The sequence below is a fragment of the Dichomitus squalens genome, assembly GCF_000275845.1.
Source record: "Dichomitus squalens LYAD-421 SS1 unplaced genomic scaffold DICSQscaffold_3, whole genome shotgun sequence".
Lineage (NCBI taxonomy): Eukaryota > Fungi > Basidiomycota > Agaricomycetes > Polyporales > Polyporaceae > Dichomitus > Dichomitus squalens.
Window position 1 is genome coordinate 1,439,364 of NW_006766885.1, and position 18,250 is coordinate 1,457,613.

The 18,250-nt window shown below is 55.1% G+C and overlaps 5 protein-coding genes across 5 annotated transcripts; 3 read left to right on the forward strand and 2 right to left on the reverse strand.

Moving 5' to 3' along the window:
* Window positions 1-1,820: 1,820 nt before the first annotated feature.
* DICSQDRAFT_79616 (uncharacterized protein) lies at window positions 1,821-5,165 on the reverse strand. The gene is made up of 7 exons (XM_007362018.1): window positions 5,001-5,165; window positions 4,601-4,947; window positions 4,318-4,548; window positions 3,541-4,255; window positions 3,372-3,472; window positions 2,923-3,304; window positions 1,821-2,855 (listed from the first exon to the last, which is right to left on the reverse strand). Exons 2-7 carry the CDS (start codon window positions 4,826-4,828, stop codon window positions 2,362-2,364), a joined length of 2,151 nt encoding a protein of 716 aa, XP_007362080.1. The 5' UTR covers window positions 4,829-4,947; window positions 5,001-5,165; the 3' UTR covers window positions 1,821-2,361.
* Window positions 5,166-5,305: 140 nt separating this feature from the next.
* DICSQDRAFT_133071 (protein SEY1) lies at window positions 5,306-8,791 on the forward strand. The gene is made up of 13 exons (XM_007362019.1): window positions 5,306-5,515; window positions 5,576-5,673; window positions 5,727-5,801; window positions 6,123-6,208; window positions 6,258-6,421; window positions 6,473-6,809; window positions 6,865-7,063; window positions 7,114-7,490; window positions 7,545-7,683; window positions 7,739-7,965; window positions 8,026-8,369; window positions 8,423-8,489; window positions 8,542-8,791. Exons 1-13 carry the CDS (start codon window positions 5,343-5,345, stop codon window positions 8,686-8,688), a joined length of 2,433 nt encoding a protein of 810 aa, XP_007362081.1. The 5' UTR covers window positions 5,306-5,342; the 3' UTR covers window positions 8,689-8,791.
* Window positions 8,792-9,119: 328 nt separating this feature from the next.
* Window positions 9,120-9,999, reverse strand: DICSQDRAFT_51841 (NAD(P)-binding protein; the record flags this gene model as incomplete). The annotated part of the gene is made up of 4 exons (XM_007362020.1): window positions 9,120-9,250; window positions 9,311-9,380; window positions 9,446-9,673; window positions 9,745-9,999. Coding segments are annotated over 4 exons (684 nt in total), but the record flags the coding sequence as incomplete, so codon positions are not given.
* Window positions 10,000-11,400: 1,401 nt separating this feature from the next.
* On the forward strand, window positions 11,401-13,877 carry DICSQDRAFT_133072 (digestive organ expansion factor). Its single transcript, XM_007362021.1, has 10 exons — window positions 11,401-11,679; window positions 11,742-11,923; window positions 11,980-12,034; window positions 12,096-12,231; window positions 12,284-12,721; window positions 12,776-12,860; window positions 12,911-12,996; window positions 13,050-13,272; window positions 13,330-13,559; window positions 13,614-13,877. The coding sequence occupies exons 1-10, from the start codon at window positions 11,412-11,414 to the stop codon at window positions 13,825-13,827; spliced, it is 1,917 nt and encodes a 638-aa protein (XP_007362083.1). The 5' UTR covers window positions 11,401-11,411; the 3' UTR covers window positions 13,828-13,877.
* Window positions 13,878-14,276: 399 nt separating this feature from the next.
* Window positions 14,277-18,110, forward strand: DICSQDRAFT_99294 (prokaryotic type I DNA topoisomerase; the record flags this gene model as incomplete). The annotated part of the gene is made up of 15 exons (XM_007362022.1): window positions 14,277-14,357; window positions 14,409-14,773; window positions 14,826-14,995; window positions 15,053-15,308; window positions 15,358-15,439; window positions 15,487-15,623; window positions 15,675-15,895; window positions 15,955-16,146; window positions 16,204-16,382; window positions 16,437-16,562; window positions 16,617-16,938; window positions 16,994-17,632; window positions 17,687-17,800; window positions 17,849-17,941; window positions 17,992-18,110. Coding segments are annotated over 15 exons (3,096 nt in total), but the record flags the coding sequence as incomplete, so codon positions are not given.
* Window positions 18,111-18,250: the final 140 nt, after the last annotated feature.

Here is an 18,250-nt window from a genome sequence, read left to right on the forward strand (position 1 = left end):
TCAACCCTCCCGGATGGCATCCCAGCACAATAAGGTCCGGTTCGCAACGTGCGCACCCAGGCAAACGTGGCTACGGACGTCGGTGCGGGGTGTCTCTTACCGTGGCTGCCGACATGCTCCCAGGAGATCAGCGACTGTCAGACTTCCCAGGACACGGCCACGAAGGGTGCGGTTCACGTACCCCCAGTAATTATCACGTCAAGACAAGTATTCCCTAACATCGTCACGAGTATATGCAGCCGCGCGGCGCGGCCTAATGATCCCCCGTACTGCACTAAATGTCATCGCTCTCATCCAATATCGCATACATCCCAGATCCATCTATCGTCGTCTACCACCACCTGCCGTTCCTAGCGTTCCCTATCCGCACATATCCTCGCTCGCTTCCGCTACACGTCCACATCTTGCGCATCCTACATCACAATCGCACGAAGCACGGGCGCGCAACCTAAACGTTGCCCGCTCGTCTTTGCTCCCGCATCTTCGGCAGCGGCTCGCGAATTCTTCGCATGGCCACCTCCGGCGCGGCCACCCATGTCCCTATCATTCCCTGCCCTACCTTCCCTTGGACATCGTTGTTGCACTGTACGTATTGCTTGCATTTGCTCTGTATTGCTGTTATCCGTATCACCTCGTGTCCTCCGGCTGCACGCTGTACTCCGGATCTACCCGTACGTCAACCTTCGCGTCGGCAGCTGGCTCCCGTCCGGTTCCTACAAATTACGCGCGGAGCGCCGACCACCTGCGACGAGGAATGTACGAGCATACGAACGGCGATATCCCCGTATGTCTTTGCTAGCGGGTCCTCTATGCTGAGACGACTCGGATGCGGAAGTCTGGCGTCATGTAGCAGCCACTCCTGTGGACCCTTGCACAAAGGTCCAGCCATTGCGTGCGCTATAGCCGCCGAGGATAGAGCTTTGCAGCATGGCTATCCGCGGGCTGTCACGCGGCTGATGCTGCGTTCTACGTACCCACAAGCTGGCGACACGGGCGTTCGCGGTGCACCTGAACGGTCTAATTCCCATGGAGGACAAAGGCCTTCTTTGCGCGCGAGCTGAGTTGGACGGCGCTTGCGGAGGATCGTTTCGGCGAACTTGCGTATATGGCGATAGCGACATTCCGCCCCTTCCTCTCGTTTCTCTTCCATCTGCCGCTCCTTCCGCCCTCTATCCATATTTATTCATGTGCTCGTACCTCGCGACAGTCCCTTGATTGCACAAGTGCTCCTCATCCTCTCTTCTCCGCATTTCCCTCGTCTCCCATCCTCTTCCGAGCTCTACGTATCCAATCCGCCCATCATTGTACATCATACCTGCCTCACTGCACCGCAGACTGATAGTCCTGCTTAGATTGTCGAGCCGTCGATACACATGCGCTCTCACGACCTTGCTTCCGCCCCTTGCCCTCCTGACCACTTGTTGCCTTCTGTTTCTTCTATTAGAGACCGTCCGGCCAGAGACGTTGCCGGCGTCTGTGCGCGCATGTATATCTGTATCTTGTTATAATGCACATTCTCCTATATAATGCACTCACCATTCCGATGTCGTGTCGCAGGCCCGCTTTCTTGCTTCACGTCACCAATGGTACCGGACATGTGGGGTCTAGTACTATCATGTCCCATTATCTGTCTCATCGATGCCACAGGTCTACTTGGCCTGTACGGCGCATACCTTGTGATGTCTCCTGCTACTTCATTTCTCAGCCTTTGAGTTGCTGCATAATGAATCCACAGTCCCCGCAAGCGGCAAGGCCTAGCATTCACGCACGCGGAGTCACACGATTATGCGGTATAAGGCAAGCTTGCCCGACAGGTTGAGCACTGATGCTAACTATTACGACGCACAGTGAGGTGTGGGTTACGTGTCGTGATTGGGTGAGAGAACACGAGGCCACGCAGCCCGGATCCCCTCGCTTCCCTCCCCCCTTGAGGTACGTCTGGTCACACCTTCACGGAGCACGAAAGCAGCCTCCGCCGCCCGTGGCTCTCAGCGCAGTGTGCACAGCCCAGGGGATCGTCTGGTGACCTCTTTTGGGTTCTCTCGTGGGATAGAGGTGATGCGTATGACGAATGCGTATAGCAGGGGGAACTTGGGCCCGAGTTTGTATTGAGGACGAATCGCCGCTTCGTCGGGCCGCCCGCGGTTCCATCGACAATGGCCCATAATGGCATTGTTTGCACTGCCCCAGACGCTCTTGTACACAGGCGCGCGAAGCTTCGCGAAGGCGTTGACTGCAAAGTGATGATAAGTGGTAGAACGCACGTCGTGTGCGCCGCTTGAAAGCCGCGAGGGGCTGAGACGTGTTCTTTGCGCCGACACCGCAGCGCGCCTTCAGACCTCGTGACGCCCGACTCCATCGTTAGCGCTGTCCCCTCCGACTCGTCTTATCGCCGCCGCCTTGACTCCTTTCAGGCTCCTCAGCGAAGGCATCTCTATGCGCCGGCCCTGGTGGCGAAGGAGCCGGTGGGGGGCCATGCAGGGCCGCACCACGGCCCCAATCACCCGCCCGTTTGCCCCAGTCTTCGCGGACGCCCCATATGTGGTCTGCGCTCAGACGGGGTGCTGGAGGCCGCTCCGCAGGGAAGGGCGAGGCGGGAGTGGGCGAGGAAAGGGCGGCTTCCTCAGCGAAGTCTGCAAGGTCCGGAGAAGAGGGGGCGTTGAATTGGGCGCGGGCTGGCTGTGAAGAGGGTGAGGTTGTTATTGACGGTTGCGAGGGGCGCACGGAATCGGAGGTCTCCCATTTGCGAGAGTCGGGCGGAAGTGGGGTCCATTGTTCATCCTTGGCGTAGCTTTCGCTCGTCATCTCCAGGAGGCGCGAGAGGGCGCGTTTGAAAGCGAACTGCTCGTCCTTTCCTGTTGTGTGTGCGGGGATGTAAGGTTAAGCTAGAAGAAAGTGTGTCTTCGAGGAAGGTGTACGGACCGGAGAAGATGGAAAGCGTGTCTAGTGCAAGCGTCTTCGCTGGGGTGCTTTCGCGAGCCATGTTCGGCGCGTCGTAGGAAGAGACGTTTGGCCGATAGACGTCTTGTGTCTCACCGACAGCCTCTGCCATCATCACGTCTACGTCCTCATAAGAGCGGAGGTCCTTTCCCCCCTCACTAGATGGAGCATCCGGGAAGAAGAGCTGTGCGGGAGATGCTTCCGCAAGGCAGATTATCCGACAGCGGGCCTCATAGAAGGCGTCGATGAGAGATATAAATCGCCGGGCTTGGTTCTTCGCCGAAAGCTTTAGGACTGGGATCGACGTGATGACAAATGTGTGGAATTTGGCCGCAAGCGTAATGTAATCGGCAGGTCCAAGAGACTGCAAGCCCCGTTTGATGCAATCAGTATTGCTACATAGACAGGATTCAGGTTTTACGGGGACTTACCTCGTCGCAGAGCTGAGAGAACTTGAACTGACACACGCCGTTCGCCGACCACGGCACGCGGATACCGCGTCCGAATACGACAATCTCGGCAGAGGATGCTTCTGTGCGAGATGCTTGAACTCAAACTTATCTCTTCAATCCGAACGCCCGGATCCTGCGCAGTACATACCTTCGAGTCCAGTCTGGCTATCGTTTCCGGTGACTTCTGCGATCTCTGCTTCGAATTCGCGCTGCTGGTCGAAGGTGTACCAGGTGTTCTTGCCCTCATTGCCTCTCACGGCCCGCCAGTCGCGGTCTGAGCGCATTGACACCACAGGGCATCGCGCTTTCAGCGCTTCCACGAACGGCTCGAGTCGTTCGCGCTGGACACCGTTCTTGTACAAATCGTCAGGAACCTTGTTGGAACTGCCGACGATGATGCCGCCCATGCGCCAGAACCAGGAGAGCACGTCCGCGAGCAGCGTGGCGCTGGAGACATCGAGAAGCTGGATCTCGTCAAAGACTAGAAGCCAGTGCCGCAGGATGAGCCGCTGAGCTACCACGTAAGCGATGCTCGGCTCGAGCGGCGTGCGGGAGAGCGAGAAGCTCATGTTCGATTTCCGGGTCCAGCGAACGGGCAGCGAGCCGGATTTGAGGAGCTGCCGCCAACGCTCGCGCATGAGCTTGTTCCATGGGCGAGACGGCTCCTCGGCTGCTGCAGGGCTCTCAGGATTCGGGTGGATAGCCGCCATCCGCCGACGAGTCTCCTCCCAGACGGCCCGGTATATCTCGAGCACGAGCTCGTTGTAATGCTTGCGTGTCTTGTACGGAGTAGGAAGAGTAGAGAACCAGAGGTCGATGAGAAAACTCTTGCCAGAACCGGGCGGGCCGGTGATCGTGAGGCCCTTTCAAGCATCAGTTGCGTATCACACAAGTGGAGGATGACGATAGTGTGATATGACTGTACCTTGGGAGTAGTCAGTGCTTCGATCTCTTCTGCGTGTGTTCGGATGCGGACGAGACCTCGTGCTGACGCGGATTTGTCCGAGAGAGGATCGCTAGCTGCCCACCAAGGAGTCAAAGGCTCGCCTGACGATGGCTGCGCTGATCCAGGAATGACAGAGTGCGTTTGATTCAGGTACCTGGACTGTAGTGCGGGAGGAGCATAACCATCTAGTTCTCTGTGCAGTCTCCTTAGCTACATGATTAGGTCAGCCACTGAACGCTCTGAAGTAGCAACAAGCCATCACCTGCATGATGACTCGAATCTGTTCCTCGTCTTCTTTGATTCGACCTAGGGCGACAAGACCCCGGTAGCGTTCGAGCAAATCAACCTGTACAGGGAGCTTCGTGGTATAGGTGTGGACACCGGAGATCACGGAACCTCCTATCCGCGATGCCGTGACCCTACGGATGAGCCGTAGTCGCATGTTGGTCGAGAGTATGAGACGGAAGGGGGCCGGACACAAGTCAACCATGTCTAGTGCACATCGACTGCTATACTAAGGCGTTTTGAGTCATTTGTTAAGCATGGGATCACGACGATGCTTGTGCGGCGCTGCGTTGTGTTCTAATTCCTTTCGCAATTGCAGCGAACCTATGGAGTCTTTCAGCACTATGACGGAGTGATGGGCGGTACCCGCGGCTCACCAGACAAGTCCGATCGAGATTCTTGAGGTGCACTTGTGTTTTCAACTAGTATGCAGAAGTGTCCTTGTTGTGAGCTGCACAGGAGATAAAAACCCTCTTCTACAGCGCTCGACCTGAACGCTCTGCAAAGCAGAGGTTTCGCGTGCCCAACAGCCTGGTCGGAGTAGTCCTCGCCGAGGGCCATCTTTCCTTTTTGGGGACAGGGATAATTGCCAGCGGTGCATCACGTGAAGAGATCCATACCGCGGAGTGCAGGAGTGTGCCAGTTGCACACCTGTTCAACGACCCCTCATACCCCCCCTCCCTTCCGCTCGTTTGTATACTCTACCAGACGACACCAGTATGGCTACAGCCGGCATACCGCCTACGACGCTCTCGCCCACCAAGGCCGACGGCTTCATCTCCGCAGGACGGAACGCACCAGCCACGAATGGTCACTACCGGAATGGTTCCGCAACCACCTCGGATGCCAGCTCGGAGCGCATACAAATTATCAACGATGAGAAGCAGTTCAAGTGCGTTGATGCTGCGCAAATGTGCTACATCTCCGAAAGCTAAAATGGCAATTGTGCTAGCCCGGAGTTGACGAAGCAGATAGAGAAGTGGGGCCTGCTCAGTGCGGGCTTTGACTACAACCTAGTAGCAGTCTTCGGTTCACAGTCTACCGGGAAAAGTGCGTATCTAACTTTATCTTGATCTGGCGACTCGTCGAACTCGTGTGGCCAGGTACATTGCTCAATCGACTATTCGGAACAAACTTCGATGTCATGGACGAAACGCGACGACAGCAGACGACTAAGGGTGAGTACAGCTTGGAAGGCCTGAACACATCCCCCGCGTCCCATCCCCTTGACGCATAGACCCGGCTCTGTGCGGTGTGACTCAAAGCTAGCGTGCTCCGAGCCACATCCGCGTGTCCGAACGTGGCAATTGCCCGCAGGTCTGCTTTTCGACTGGCTTCTGCTGGACATGGCTATATGTAGATTTTCTCCTCTGCGTATTGCATGTATTGAATTGCAGATCTATTGGTGCTGCGATACAGTTGCTTGCCCCAACATCCATGTGTCTATGCGCACCAAGGTCTAAAATGACGATGTATGAGTGCTGATCATGCCGACTTAGGTATTTGGATGTGCAAAGCTAAGGGGGCGAACGTCTTGGTGATGGATGTAGAAGGGACGGATGGACGAGAGCGTGGAGAGGACCAGGTTGGTGTATATTCGTATAGTCTTTTAAGCTTTTCTGACAGAATTATAGGACTTCGAGCGCAAATCTGCTCTCTTCTCCTTGGCCTCCTCTGAGGTACTCATAGTCAACTTGTGGGAACATCAAGTCGGTCTGTATCAGGGTGCGAATATGGGTTTGTTGAAGACCGTTTTCGAAGTCAACCTCGGTCTTTTCGGAAAGAAGACACCTGACGGGTAGGACTCCTTCTCATATTCAAGAGTGCAACCAATCTCACCCCGCTGAAGTCGTAACCAACGGACGCTCCTGCTGTTCGTCATTCGGGACCACATCGGGACCACGCCTCTGGCCAACCTCCAAGCTACATTGACGCAAGACATGCAGAAGATTTGGGACTCGTTGTCGAAGCCGCCAGAGCTCAAGGACAGGCAGTTGTCCGACTACTTTGACCTGTCGTTCTTCGCCCTTCCTCACAAGGTCCTCGTCCCTGACAAGTTCGAGGCTGAAGTCCAAGAGCTCAAGAAGCGCTTCACGGAAAAACCGAGAGAGGACTACGTGTTCTCTCCGGCTTACCATAAACGCATCCCAGCTGACGGCGTAGCGTTCTACATGGAGGGCATATGGGTTGGTGCTCTCGCTGAAGTCTTGACCTGGCTACAGGTTTCTAACGCGCTCGCAGGAACAAGTCCAAACCAACAAAGATCTGGATTTGCCTACCCAGCAGGAACTTCTTGCACAATTCCGCTGTGACGAGATCTCAAGTGCAGCGTTGGCTGAGTTCAACGAACAGTCTAAGTCTCAGAAGAGGCCGATCGAATCCGGCAAGGTCGTGGAGGGTCTGGGCAAAATGATGCGTGCTTGGCGCAGTCAAGCCTTGGGTGTGTATCACGTTCATTAGTTATGGACTGCTGGCTAACGTCTGTGTAAGAGCGCTACGACAGGGACGCATCCCGCTACCACCAAGGCGTTTATAAGCGCAAGCGCGTCGACCTCATTGGCGTCATCGACTCGACGCTCTCCGCTCTATTCCTCGGTCAGCTCAAGAACCTCCACAAGAGCAGTCTCGCATCATACAAGAAGGAGATGCTCGATGGCATGCGTGGCGAAGGCTATAACTTCGCGGATGTCGTTGCGTCTGCCCGCGCACGTCTCGAGAAGCGCTTCCTCCAAGGCGCACAAGAAGCGCTTGTCGAAGGCACGGATTGGTCTTATGAAGAAGAGCTTGGTCTGCTTCGCGAAGAGGCCCGTATTGTCGCCGATCAGTGCAGGAAGGACGAGACCAAGAAGATGGTCAATGTTATCGAGGTTCGTGCGCTCTGCTACGTGGGTTGTCGTTATGACTAACGCTGCTTCTCCCAGCGTAACTTCAAGAAGCAGATCTCGGAGCCCGTCGATGTGTACCTCAACCAGCCGTCACCTGACATGTGGGACAAGGTTCTGAAAGTGTTTCGGGAGACACTTGACAAAGCCGAGTCGTCGTATCTGACCAAGGCGAAGAGTGAGCGACGCAGTCACAGTCCGCTTGCCCATGTTGTTCATGGCTTATAACCCAGGTTTCGATTGCACGGATGAGGAGAACGCGACGGCACTGACCACCTTGCGCAAGCGTGCTTGGCTGGCACTCCGTGCGAAGATCGACGAGCAGACTGCTGACACCATCTTCCTGGGCAAGCTCCGGAATTACTTCGAGGAACGTTTCCGTTACGACGAGAGTGGCACGCCCCGCGTCTGGAAGCCCGACGATGATATTGACACGGCGTTCAGGAAAGCGAAGGAGCAGGTGAGTCTTCCTACAACGATGTCGTTGGGTTGTACTGTTTACATATGAACGCACCCCTAGACTCTTGAGCTTGTCCCGCTCTACTGGAAGATCAAGCCCCTCGATCTCTCGCTGGAGTTTACGCTGCCATCCGAGACCTCAGATTCACTGACGAGCACAGAAGAGTTCGACTTCCCGTCAACGCTCGTCGTGTTCTCCGAGACGAAGGCCCTTGACCTCACCAATCGTTTCCGCAAGGACGCCGACGCGTACTACGTCGAGGCGAAGCGGAGCATGGTCTCGAGCGTGGCGCAGATCCCGTACTGGATGTACGGCGTGCTCGTCGTGCTCGGCTGGAACGAGGCAATGGTTGTGCTCTTCAACCCACTGTACTTCACGATGCTATTAATCTTGCTGGTCTCGGCGTACGTCTTGTTACTAACCTCATGGTTCAGCTTGACTGACGTCCTTGCGATAGATATGTCATTGTGCAGCTCGGAATGACCGGCCCTGTTCTGCAAATTCTCAAGTCTCTCTTCAGCGAGGTACGTACGACTGTCTCACATTGCTATCCTACGGCTGCTGACACTGCTACAGACCCACCGCCAAGTCGAAGGGCGTCTTCGCGACCACTTCTCGCAGCCACAGCTCGCTCAGCCTGTGCGCGCGTCGCGTTCACGTAGTGGTACCTCCAATGACGAGCCCGAGAGGGATGTCAGGCGGCGGAATGTCGAGCCGTACTGAGCTTGAGGTTGTAGCTACGACACAAGTAAGATCTTACATGATACTCGGCGGATGGACTTAATCAAATGTCTTGGATCCCAAACTTTACGTCACCCACGTACCCCCCTGGTGTAATTATTGGCTCGGATGAATATGATAATGAAGGCTTATCTCCATCTTTATATCAAATGTGATGCGCATGACGTGGTTAGAGCTCGGTTATCACCATACATACATCGTGGTTGTTCCGAATGTGTGCGCATTGATTACTGAGGAACCTCCACCTCTCGTTTGAATCCAAGGCAACCTTCGGAGCTTCCGCGGTATGGCTCCATATGGCCAGCTGTTAACCACACTCATGTCATTCTGCATTGGTGAACATCGTTAACACGGGAGGATTACTGTCCATGAGTGAGAGCGTTCGAGTGTCCATTGCTAGCATACATCTATGTCTACCAGGGCACCCGTGCACCGTCGTACTGGACGAATGTGCCGCTATCTTCGTTTTTCAGCTTGCTCAAGACGTCTATGATACCAGGAATGACATCGTCGAGCTCGAGGGGCGCCTCAGATCCGCCGAGATCTTTAAGACAAGTGGAGCAGCGTCAGCTTCGTCGTGAAAGACACTGGCAAATGTACCTACCGGTCTTCACCCAGCCAGGGTTCAAGGTGACGACCGTTAGGTCCGGCCGCTCGACCTTCATTTTGTACGTCTGTCCAGTTCCGCTCTTGTCAGCATCCCCATCGTTTCAAGAGGCTTGGAATAAACGAGACTCACAAGCATGTTCAGAGCCGTCTTCGTGATCGAGTACGACGAGTAGCGCTTGTCGAATCCGATGCCGATGCTTCCCAGAGAGCTTGAGACGTTCACGATCAGCTTGCGCCGGCTCTTCTCGACGAGCGGGAGGAACGTCTGCGCGACGATCGTCGGCCCGACAACGTTCGTCACGAACTGCGGCACCATGACAGCCGGGTCGAGCGTGAACGGCGCATCGTTCGCCAGTAGCTGTGTCGAATGATATTGTTGTGAGTCAGTTTGGGGAATGAGCGGGCAGCGGGGAAGCGAAGGGGACGTACGATGCCGGCGTTGTTGATGAGCACGTCGAGACCCTTCTCGCCGACTGTTTGTGCGACTGGTTCGTACGCGGCGCGGATGGAAGCCGCGTCGTCGACGTCGATCTTGACAATGTGTAACTGACCCTTTGTTGCAGGATCGTCCTTGAGTGCCTGTAGTGCGGTGGCCTTGTCAGGATTGCGACCTGCAGCAACGACGAGATTAGTGGGATCCCGGAGAAGACGGGCAGCGAGCGCAAGGCCGATGCCGCGGGAGGCTCTGCGAGTACACGAGTAAGTCGAACAGGTTGGGGTGAAAACAGGAGACACATACTCACCCAGTTATGAGATAGGTGGTAGTAGAAGACATTGTAGACAAGCTTGGTCAGTCACTGATTCGAAGCTATAGAGAATCGACTCGAGAACGCAATCTGATGATATTGCCGCGAGCATGAACGCCCTTTTATACATGTCGCGAGACCATGTAGCGTGAATGAGCCACCTGCCGGTCCTCTTACCGCGAGCGTGCGGCTGACTGATGGTGACCCGATCGGAGGCTGCAGAATCAAGGCTCTCTCAGTCTGGCGTGGCTATAGCTGGGCTGAGTAAGGGTGATGGTCTCCTCCTATCGCAACATCAGTGTCATCCCTACCCCATTCTCGCACTCAAAAGCAAAGATGTCAAGCCATATGGGTGAGACATGAGACGACTTCGAGAGCAAGAACGGGGGATGAAGACAGAACGGCTCCAATGAGCATATACCGTTACGGCGTCCGCTGCGAATAGAGGAAAACATGCAAACACTCGATGAAAACACTTGGACTTACCTTCGGTCGTCATTACCACTTAGGCTTCGATATCTGAAGGTACAATCGCAACACCGTAGCATGGACTCATAGAGTCTCTGATTCATCCGGCACGAATATGGGGTGCTTTGATTGGAGGAACGAGAGGGGGCGGTGGCTGTGTCGACCGCAGAGCTTCAAGAGAGCCTGGAAGAGAGAGCTTATTAGTCAGGGGACGATGACTAGTGTTTGTACTTTCTGCGAGGTCGTTCGTTGGCGACCCACCCATTTCTCCGATGCGATTCATCGTGTCTTTCGCATGCCAAGGCGACTGGAACAGGCGGAGCCCTGATTGCAGCGAACCCATATGTCAACGCCGCCTTGGTAAGTAGGCCAGCAGGCGGGATATCTCTGCTGAGAGGCCCCGTGATCTTTCGGTTGCTCTGATATAGCTGCTCAGAATGTATAACAATGACGCCAAAGCCTGGGATTGTTGGTGCATGTAGATTGGGATATGGGGCCGGTAGATATGGTATTGGCTACCAATCGTTCCCAACGAATGCGGATTTTGAGAGGCTACAAATAGGATAACTGACGCGCCATTCAACAACGAGAGTGTTCATTAGAAGCTTTTTGGCTTCTGATATTGTATAAGCGACACCAATTAATCGCGTCATCTAAAACAGGACGGAGCGGGGGTGGAGAGCAGAGAGGTTGACTAACGGTCACTACTTAACCGTGTGCCAGTGCATCGCCGACTCGAGGTCCTATTAGCGCCCGACCACCAGCTAAATCGGGAAGAGGATCTCGATCGGCAACGGCGAAGAATTGCAGGTGCAGCTCCGAGTCTCGCCAGGCCAGTACCATAGGTTGAGTCTCAGATTACTTGCTTTGCTTGTTGGACGAATGGCTATCGACGAATCCAGCTCGACGACGACGCGCCTTCTTACACTTCTCAATGTTTCTGCGACGAAGGCCGGCAAGCGCAAGAGGGCATACGAGGAGAGCAAGCCGGCGGAGAAGCTGAACAAGAAACGCGTAGTGCATATTACTACGCCGGAAGACAAGAGCGGTAGCTCTGAAGAATCACGTCCATCGGAAGAGAAGGGCAATGATGCAGTGGAACAGCAGGAGGCTGTGGACAGTGAGGAGCACACAGACGATGATGAGCAAAGTGCGTTGTATGAAGCTGTACATAATTTGCAGTAGGGCTCACACGGTACACGCCTACAATAGGCATGGACCCTTACGAAGCGCACTTCGGGCTATCCCCGAGCGTGCTCACGGACCGCGCACGCGAGGCAGTGGACCAGAAGTCATGGACAACGAGACGAGAGAAATGTGGGAAGCTGGGAGGCGTGGCTGAGTCTGTGCCAGAAGGCGCGGACGGCCCCAACGCTGTGAGCGTGAAGCACAAGGTACGTGCGCACCCGCTTTCTAGTGAAGAATGTGCAGGGATGGATCCGTCCTATAGATTCTCGACAGGTTAAAGGAACCGCTCCAGGCACGACAGGCAAAATTACCAAGAGGTGCGCATGCTCATTGTTGTCTGCGGGAGCTGGGATGGCGCGCTGAAAATCTGTCCAACAGAGGTGGTCGAGCTTCAGAACGAGCTATTAAACACGCTTTCTTCCTACCGCGATCTGTATGTCACGCGAACAGCCCCGGAGACGCAGTCGAGTTTCCGAGAGGCTTTGACTCTACACGCGTTGAATCACATCACCAAGTATGTCCTCTCCCCGTCTTACCTATGATTCGCTTGACAACAATATGTGCAGAAAACGTCGCCGTGTCCTCAAAAACAACGAGCGCATCTCGCACGCGACAAAAGCTGGCAATGAGCCACCAGAAGATGTCCAAGACCAGGGCTTCACGCGCCCTTCTGTCCTCATCCTTCTCCCCTTCCGCTCCTTCGCGCTCCGCTGGGTGTCCGCGCTTACCGCACATACCCCCTCACCCCAGTACCAGATTGAGAACAATGCTCGCTTCCAGTCCGAGTACGGGCTGCCTCCCGGCGCAGTGGACAAGCTCGCGAACGCGGAGCCCGGGACGTACCCGCCCGACCATGTAGACATGTTCAAGGGGAACGTGGACGATAGCTTTAGGTTGGGAGTGAAAATCACGAAGAAGAGCGTGAAACTATTCGCGGAGTTCTATGGGTGCGACTTGATCGTGGCTAGTCCCTTGGGGCTCAGGATGTCAATAGAGAAGGAAAAGTGAGTAGTGGCGCGTATACCCCGCTCGGGAATTATCTGATTATTGTACAACAGGAGCGCGGATTTCTTATCATCTATCGAGGTACTAATCGTAGATCAATTGGACGCCCTCACGATGCAGAACTGGGACCACGTACAGGTACGGGGTTCCTGTGGTTTGTCGCAACCGCCACTCATTACGAAGCCCAGTTCGTATTTAGCCACCTGAACCAAATGCCGAAGGAGTCTCACGACGTGGATTTCTCTCGCATCAAACCATGGTATCTAGATGGACAGTAAGTGGCTAATTCGATGTAGGACCCACGTCCCGGGCTCACGGCCTGTCCAGCGCGGGGTACTTGCGCCAGACGGTACTTCTATCGGCGTACGAGACGCCGGAGACACGCGCCCTCTTCAACCATTCTACACAGAACGTCGCTGGAAAGATACGTACGGAGAGACGGTGGACACCTATCGAAGTGCCGGAAGGTATCGACCAGAATTTCGTGCATTTTGACTGCAGCAACCCAAAGGACGAGCCTGAAAAGCGCTTTCAGTACTTCACGACCCAGGTATGCATAAGTTAGCATGGTGTTGCGCTGTGGGGTAGCTGACGGACGCGATCCCAGATACTTCCAGCGATCATGAAGTCCGCTGTACAGAGCGCGAACACGGTCATCTTCATCCCGTCTTCGTTCGATTTCATCCGGGTGCAGAACTACTTCCGCAAGATTAACGCGTCCTTCACCGTGCTCTCCGAGTATTCGTCTAACCAGGACATTTCACGTGCTCGCCAGGCCTTCTTCTCGGGAAAGAAGGCTTTCTTGCTAATTAGCGAGCGGTTCCACTTCTTCCGCCGGTGCGTTTACTACGTATATGCCGCATGACACTCTGTCCTGACGCCGCGCTGCAGATACAAAATCCGAGGCATCCGCAATCTTGTATTCTACGGCCCCACGGATCATCCTCAGTTCTACACCGAGTTCCTCTCGTACCCGTTTCTGGATGACGGCGTCGATGTATCGGACGTCACGTCTCGGGTGCTCTACTCGAAGTACGATTGGTTGAGGCTGGAGAGGATCGCCGGGACAGAGGGGGCCGCAGAGCTCATCAAGAGAGGTGTATGAGTGCTGTATGGGCTTCATGTTATAGTGTATTTGTCTATCGCAGGAGATACAAGATTTTCAACATCAAGAACACACGGGCTCTGAGCGCTGCGGCCACCGCAGGCGCGTGAGTAGAAAAGCTATCACGTGATGGTGGGTCGCGTATCGAGTGGACGCGAGACGCGTCTGATCGGGTTTACGACACGGCTCTCTTGACTGAGTTCCCTCATCTGCGCTCCCAAGCATACCCGTCGACGGCGAGTGCATCGTGCCACGGGCTCGACGCTGCGCTCTGCCGCCCTCTCAAGCCATCTTGCCTTCGTAGCTGGCTCTTTGACTTCTTCAGCAGCCACTCGCTGCATTCTGGGTCAGGTCTCTTGCTATCTCTTGCCTTCGCTTGCCCTCTCTCCTGCTGTGCCATAGCTCCGCTTTCCCTGTGCATGCTACAAGCTTTCTGCTATTCTCACATGATGCGGGTCCTGTGCGTAGCTGAGAAGCCATCTATCGCCAAGTCCATCACACAGATTTTGTCGGGAGGGCGATTTAACACGGTGAGCCCTACCAATCTCCGTATACGTGTTGAGACTTAACAGTCTGCTTAGCGCAATAGCCGGAATAAGTACATCAAGAACTATGATTTTGACTACCCACAGACGAACGCACATTTCACCGTAACGTCTGTAACGGGTCATGTCATGGATTACGACTTCAATGTGATGTACTCCAAGTGGACTTCGTGCGACCCCTTCGCGTTGTTCGACGCGCCTATCGAGTGCAAAGTCAAGGATGACGCGAAGACCATTGCAGACAATCTCAAGACCGAAGCCGCTCGTGCGCAAATGCTGATGATATGGACGGACTGTGATCGAGAAGGGGAGAACATCGGGGCTGAGATTGCGCGGATATGCCAGAGGTCCAACCGAAACCTCACGGTGAGGCGTGCTCGCTTCAGTGCTATCATTGCACAGTACGTGTTCTTCCGTCCATCCATACTAGTCTACGTGTCGACTGTGCCCCAGGCAAATCCATAATGCTGCTCAACACCCAGTCAATCTTGACATGGCTCAAGCCAGTGCTGTAGAAGCTCGAATACTACTCGACCTCAGGATTGGTTCGGCGTTCACGCGCCTGCAGACACTCAACCTACAGAGACGCTACGAAGCTCTCAAGAAAGAGCTAATATCTTATGGTGAGTACTCCTTGCCTATACGCTCAAAACCGCTTCTTAGCCCGCTCGTCCTGATAGGTCCTTGTCAGTTCCCTACGCTCGGCTTTGTTGTCGCGCGATACAACAAGGTCAAGAACTTTAAGCCTGAGCCATTCTGGTACATCTTCCTCTCCCTCACGCGGCCGTCGTCGGACGAGGAGCCCGTAGATACCGAGTTCACATGGAGGAGGGGACACCTATTCAGTCTTCCAGCCGCATGGGGGCTTTACGAAGCTGCGCTCGAACATCCCGTGGCAAGAGTAACTAAAGTTACGTCCAAGGAGACAAAGAAATGGTGAGGCCATCGTGACACGTCCTTGGGGCCTTGTTGATCTCCACATCAGGAAGCCCTACCCGCTTACTACTGTCGATCTGCAGAAGGCCGGCTCGCGATTGCTCAAATTGTCCCCTAAGAAGATACTCGACGTGAGTTGAACGCCTGGCGCTTGTTACAGCGAGACTGACGTACGTAGATCGCGGAGCACCTGTACCAGCAAGGGTTCTTGTCGTATCCTCGTACCGAGACAGACGTATACGACCCTCAATTCGACTTCATGTCGCTGATCCAGAAGCAAACGGCAGATCCCGCGTGGGGCGGCTTCGCCAGTGGGTATGTTAAGTGTCTGTGCCCAGTATAACGAGTACTAATCACGGACTCAAGCCTACGAGAAGGAGGTTTCACACCACCCCGCAGGGGTAAGAATGACGACCATGCCCACCCTCCCATTCACCCGACAGCCCACGCCGGGAATCTCGTCGGCGACGAGAAGCGAGTCTACGAATACATTGCCCGTCGTTTCCTGGCGTCTTGCTCGAAAGATGCCCTGGGCTGGCAAACCACTGTCGATGTGAAGTACGGCGAAGAAGAGTTCTACGCTACTGGTGAGTTGACCATGTTACCATCATTGAGCTTTTGAGGACGAAGCCGTTCTGGCACCAAGGGTTGACGATTCGTGAGCGGAACTATTTGGAAGTCTTTCCGTACGACAAGTGGGCGGACAAGGAGCTACCGCAGTTCCAGGAAGGAGAGGCATTTGTTCCGACAGAATGCAGGCTCGACGAAGGGCAGACGTCGAAACCGAAGCTGCTGACCGAAGCCGACTTGGTCAGTCTTATGGACGAGCATGGCATAGGTATGCGGGCTGGTGCCACGTCGGAATACCGGAAATCGGCTCACAGGACTGTGGCAGGTACGGACGCGACAATTGCCCAGCATATACAGACCATCGTCGATCGTGGTTACGTGCATGAGAAGATGCAGGGTGCCACAAAGTATCTTATTCCGTCGACGCTTGGAATTGGGCTGGTTGAGGGCTACGATGCGATCGGCTTTGAGCAAAGCCTGAGCAAGTCAGAGCTGAGACGCGAGGTGGGCAACCGATGAGAATGTCGCTTCCTCATTTAACTCACTTCAATTGCCCAGACCGAACGACAGATGGTGGATATATGTCAGGGCCTGAAGAGCAAGAACGAGGTCCTTGAAGAAAGCATTGAGCGCTATAAGGAAATGTTCATGAGAACGAAGATCGAGTTTCAGAAGTTGCTGCAGGTCCGTCTCGTCATCTCCACGTCCGAGATTTTCTTCATTTTTGACATCATCTAGGCTGTGGGGAACCGTATCAACGGTCAAGGTCCCGTACCCGAAATCGACTTGGGTGAGGCTCACGACAGCGACGACGACGATAACGGTGGTGGCGGAGGCAGAGGTGGGGGCCGCGGTGGTCGAGGTGGGCGAGGCTCACGTGGCATAACAAGAGCAAGAGGGACGGCAAGAGGAGCAGCCTCTACAAGAGGATCAGCTGCTGCGCGTCCCAAGCGCAGTCGAGGACGCGGAGCAGGTTTAGCCGCAGGTCGTCCTCCGCCGCCGCCTCCCCCACCGCCAGCTGCTCCACCTGCAGCTCTAAACGGAGACGACAGCGACGATTGTACGTGGATTCATATACGTTGACGCATACATTGTGGTATTGAGGACGTTGATAGACTGGAGCGATGACCCCCCTCCGCCTCCTGCCCCGGCTCCCCGTGCTGCTGTGGCATCGCGTCCACCCTTATCCAGGAACGTGCCACCGTCCAATGCAGGCGGGGCAGAACCGCAATGCGACTGTGGCATTCCAGCAGCAGAGCGCACAGTGACTAAGGAGAGCGCCAATAAGGGCCGCAGGTTCTGGACATGCGGGGACAATCAATCGTGTCAATTCTTTCAATGGTTCGACGGGCCATCGAACTCCAGCTCTACCTCTTCGACTTCGCGCAGCGTCCCGTCGAAACGGCCGTTCAGCTCCGTCTCCGCGGCAGCTGATGACGTTGGCGCGGATAGACGCTGCCAATGCGACCTGACCGCGGTGCTCAAGGAGACGGCGACGGGGGCGAATAAGGGGAGAAAGTACTGGTCGTGCCCGAACCAGTCGCGGCAGGCGCAGTGTCGGTACTTTGAGTGGGCGGCGGAAGACGGGGATGCCCTGGTTGCGCCTCCAAGTAGGAGTTACTCGACTTGGTCGGGAACGGGCAAGGGTCCAGGGAGCTATGGAGGTGGTGGTGGCGACGGTGGTGGCGGCGGTGGTGCGGGAGGAGGAAGCGGAGGGTGCTTCCAGTGTGGAGAGGAGGGCCATTGGGCGAGCGGTACTGTGTTCCTCCTCCGTTTGTCGTTGAATGTTCCTGATATTAGTGCTCTAGCGTGTCCAAACAGCGGGGCGAAGCGGCAGAAGAGTTCCGGCGACACGGGTGGCGGTGGTGGAGGCTCATCCGGTGCTTGCTTCAAATGTGGTCAAGAAGGGCACTATAGTAACGGTTGGTTCTGCAAGCTGCATCTTTTTTCATGACTGACATTCATCACAGCTTGCCCCAACGGAGGACGTCGCGACGCTGGCGGTGGCTCTGGGTCTGGAAACGCATGCTTCAAATGCGGGAAGCAGGGGCATTTTAGCAATGGTGCGTTTGTTCCTCAAGCGCCACTCAGTATTGACTGACACTCTTACTAGCTTGTCCAGGCGGCGGCAAGAGCTCCAGCTCGTCCAGACGGAGTTCCTCTTCAAGAGGAGGGAAAAGGGGACGAGGGCGAGGGGGCAAGTCTGGGAGCAGCCGGGGAAGGAAGAAATCGACAGGTAGTTTTTCCGTTGCGGATGACTACACAGACTTCTGAGGAGTGTCTCATTGTATTGCATTGACAACATCACCGTACCGGTCATGGTGTACGATATCATTTATATATTACTCAATTTCCATCTCCAATCTCCTCCC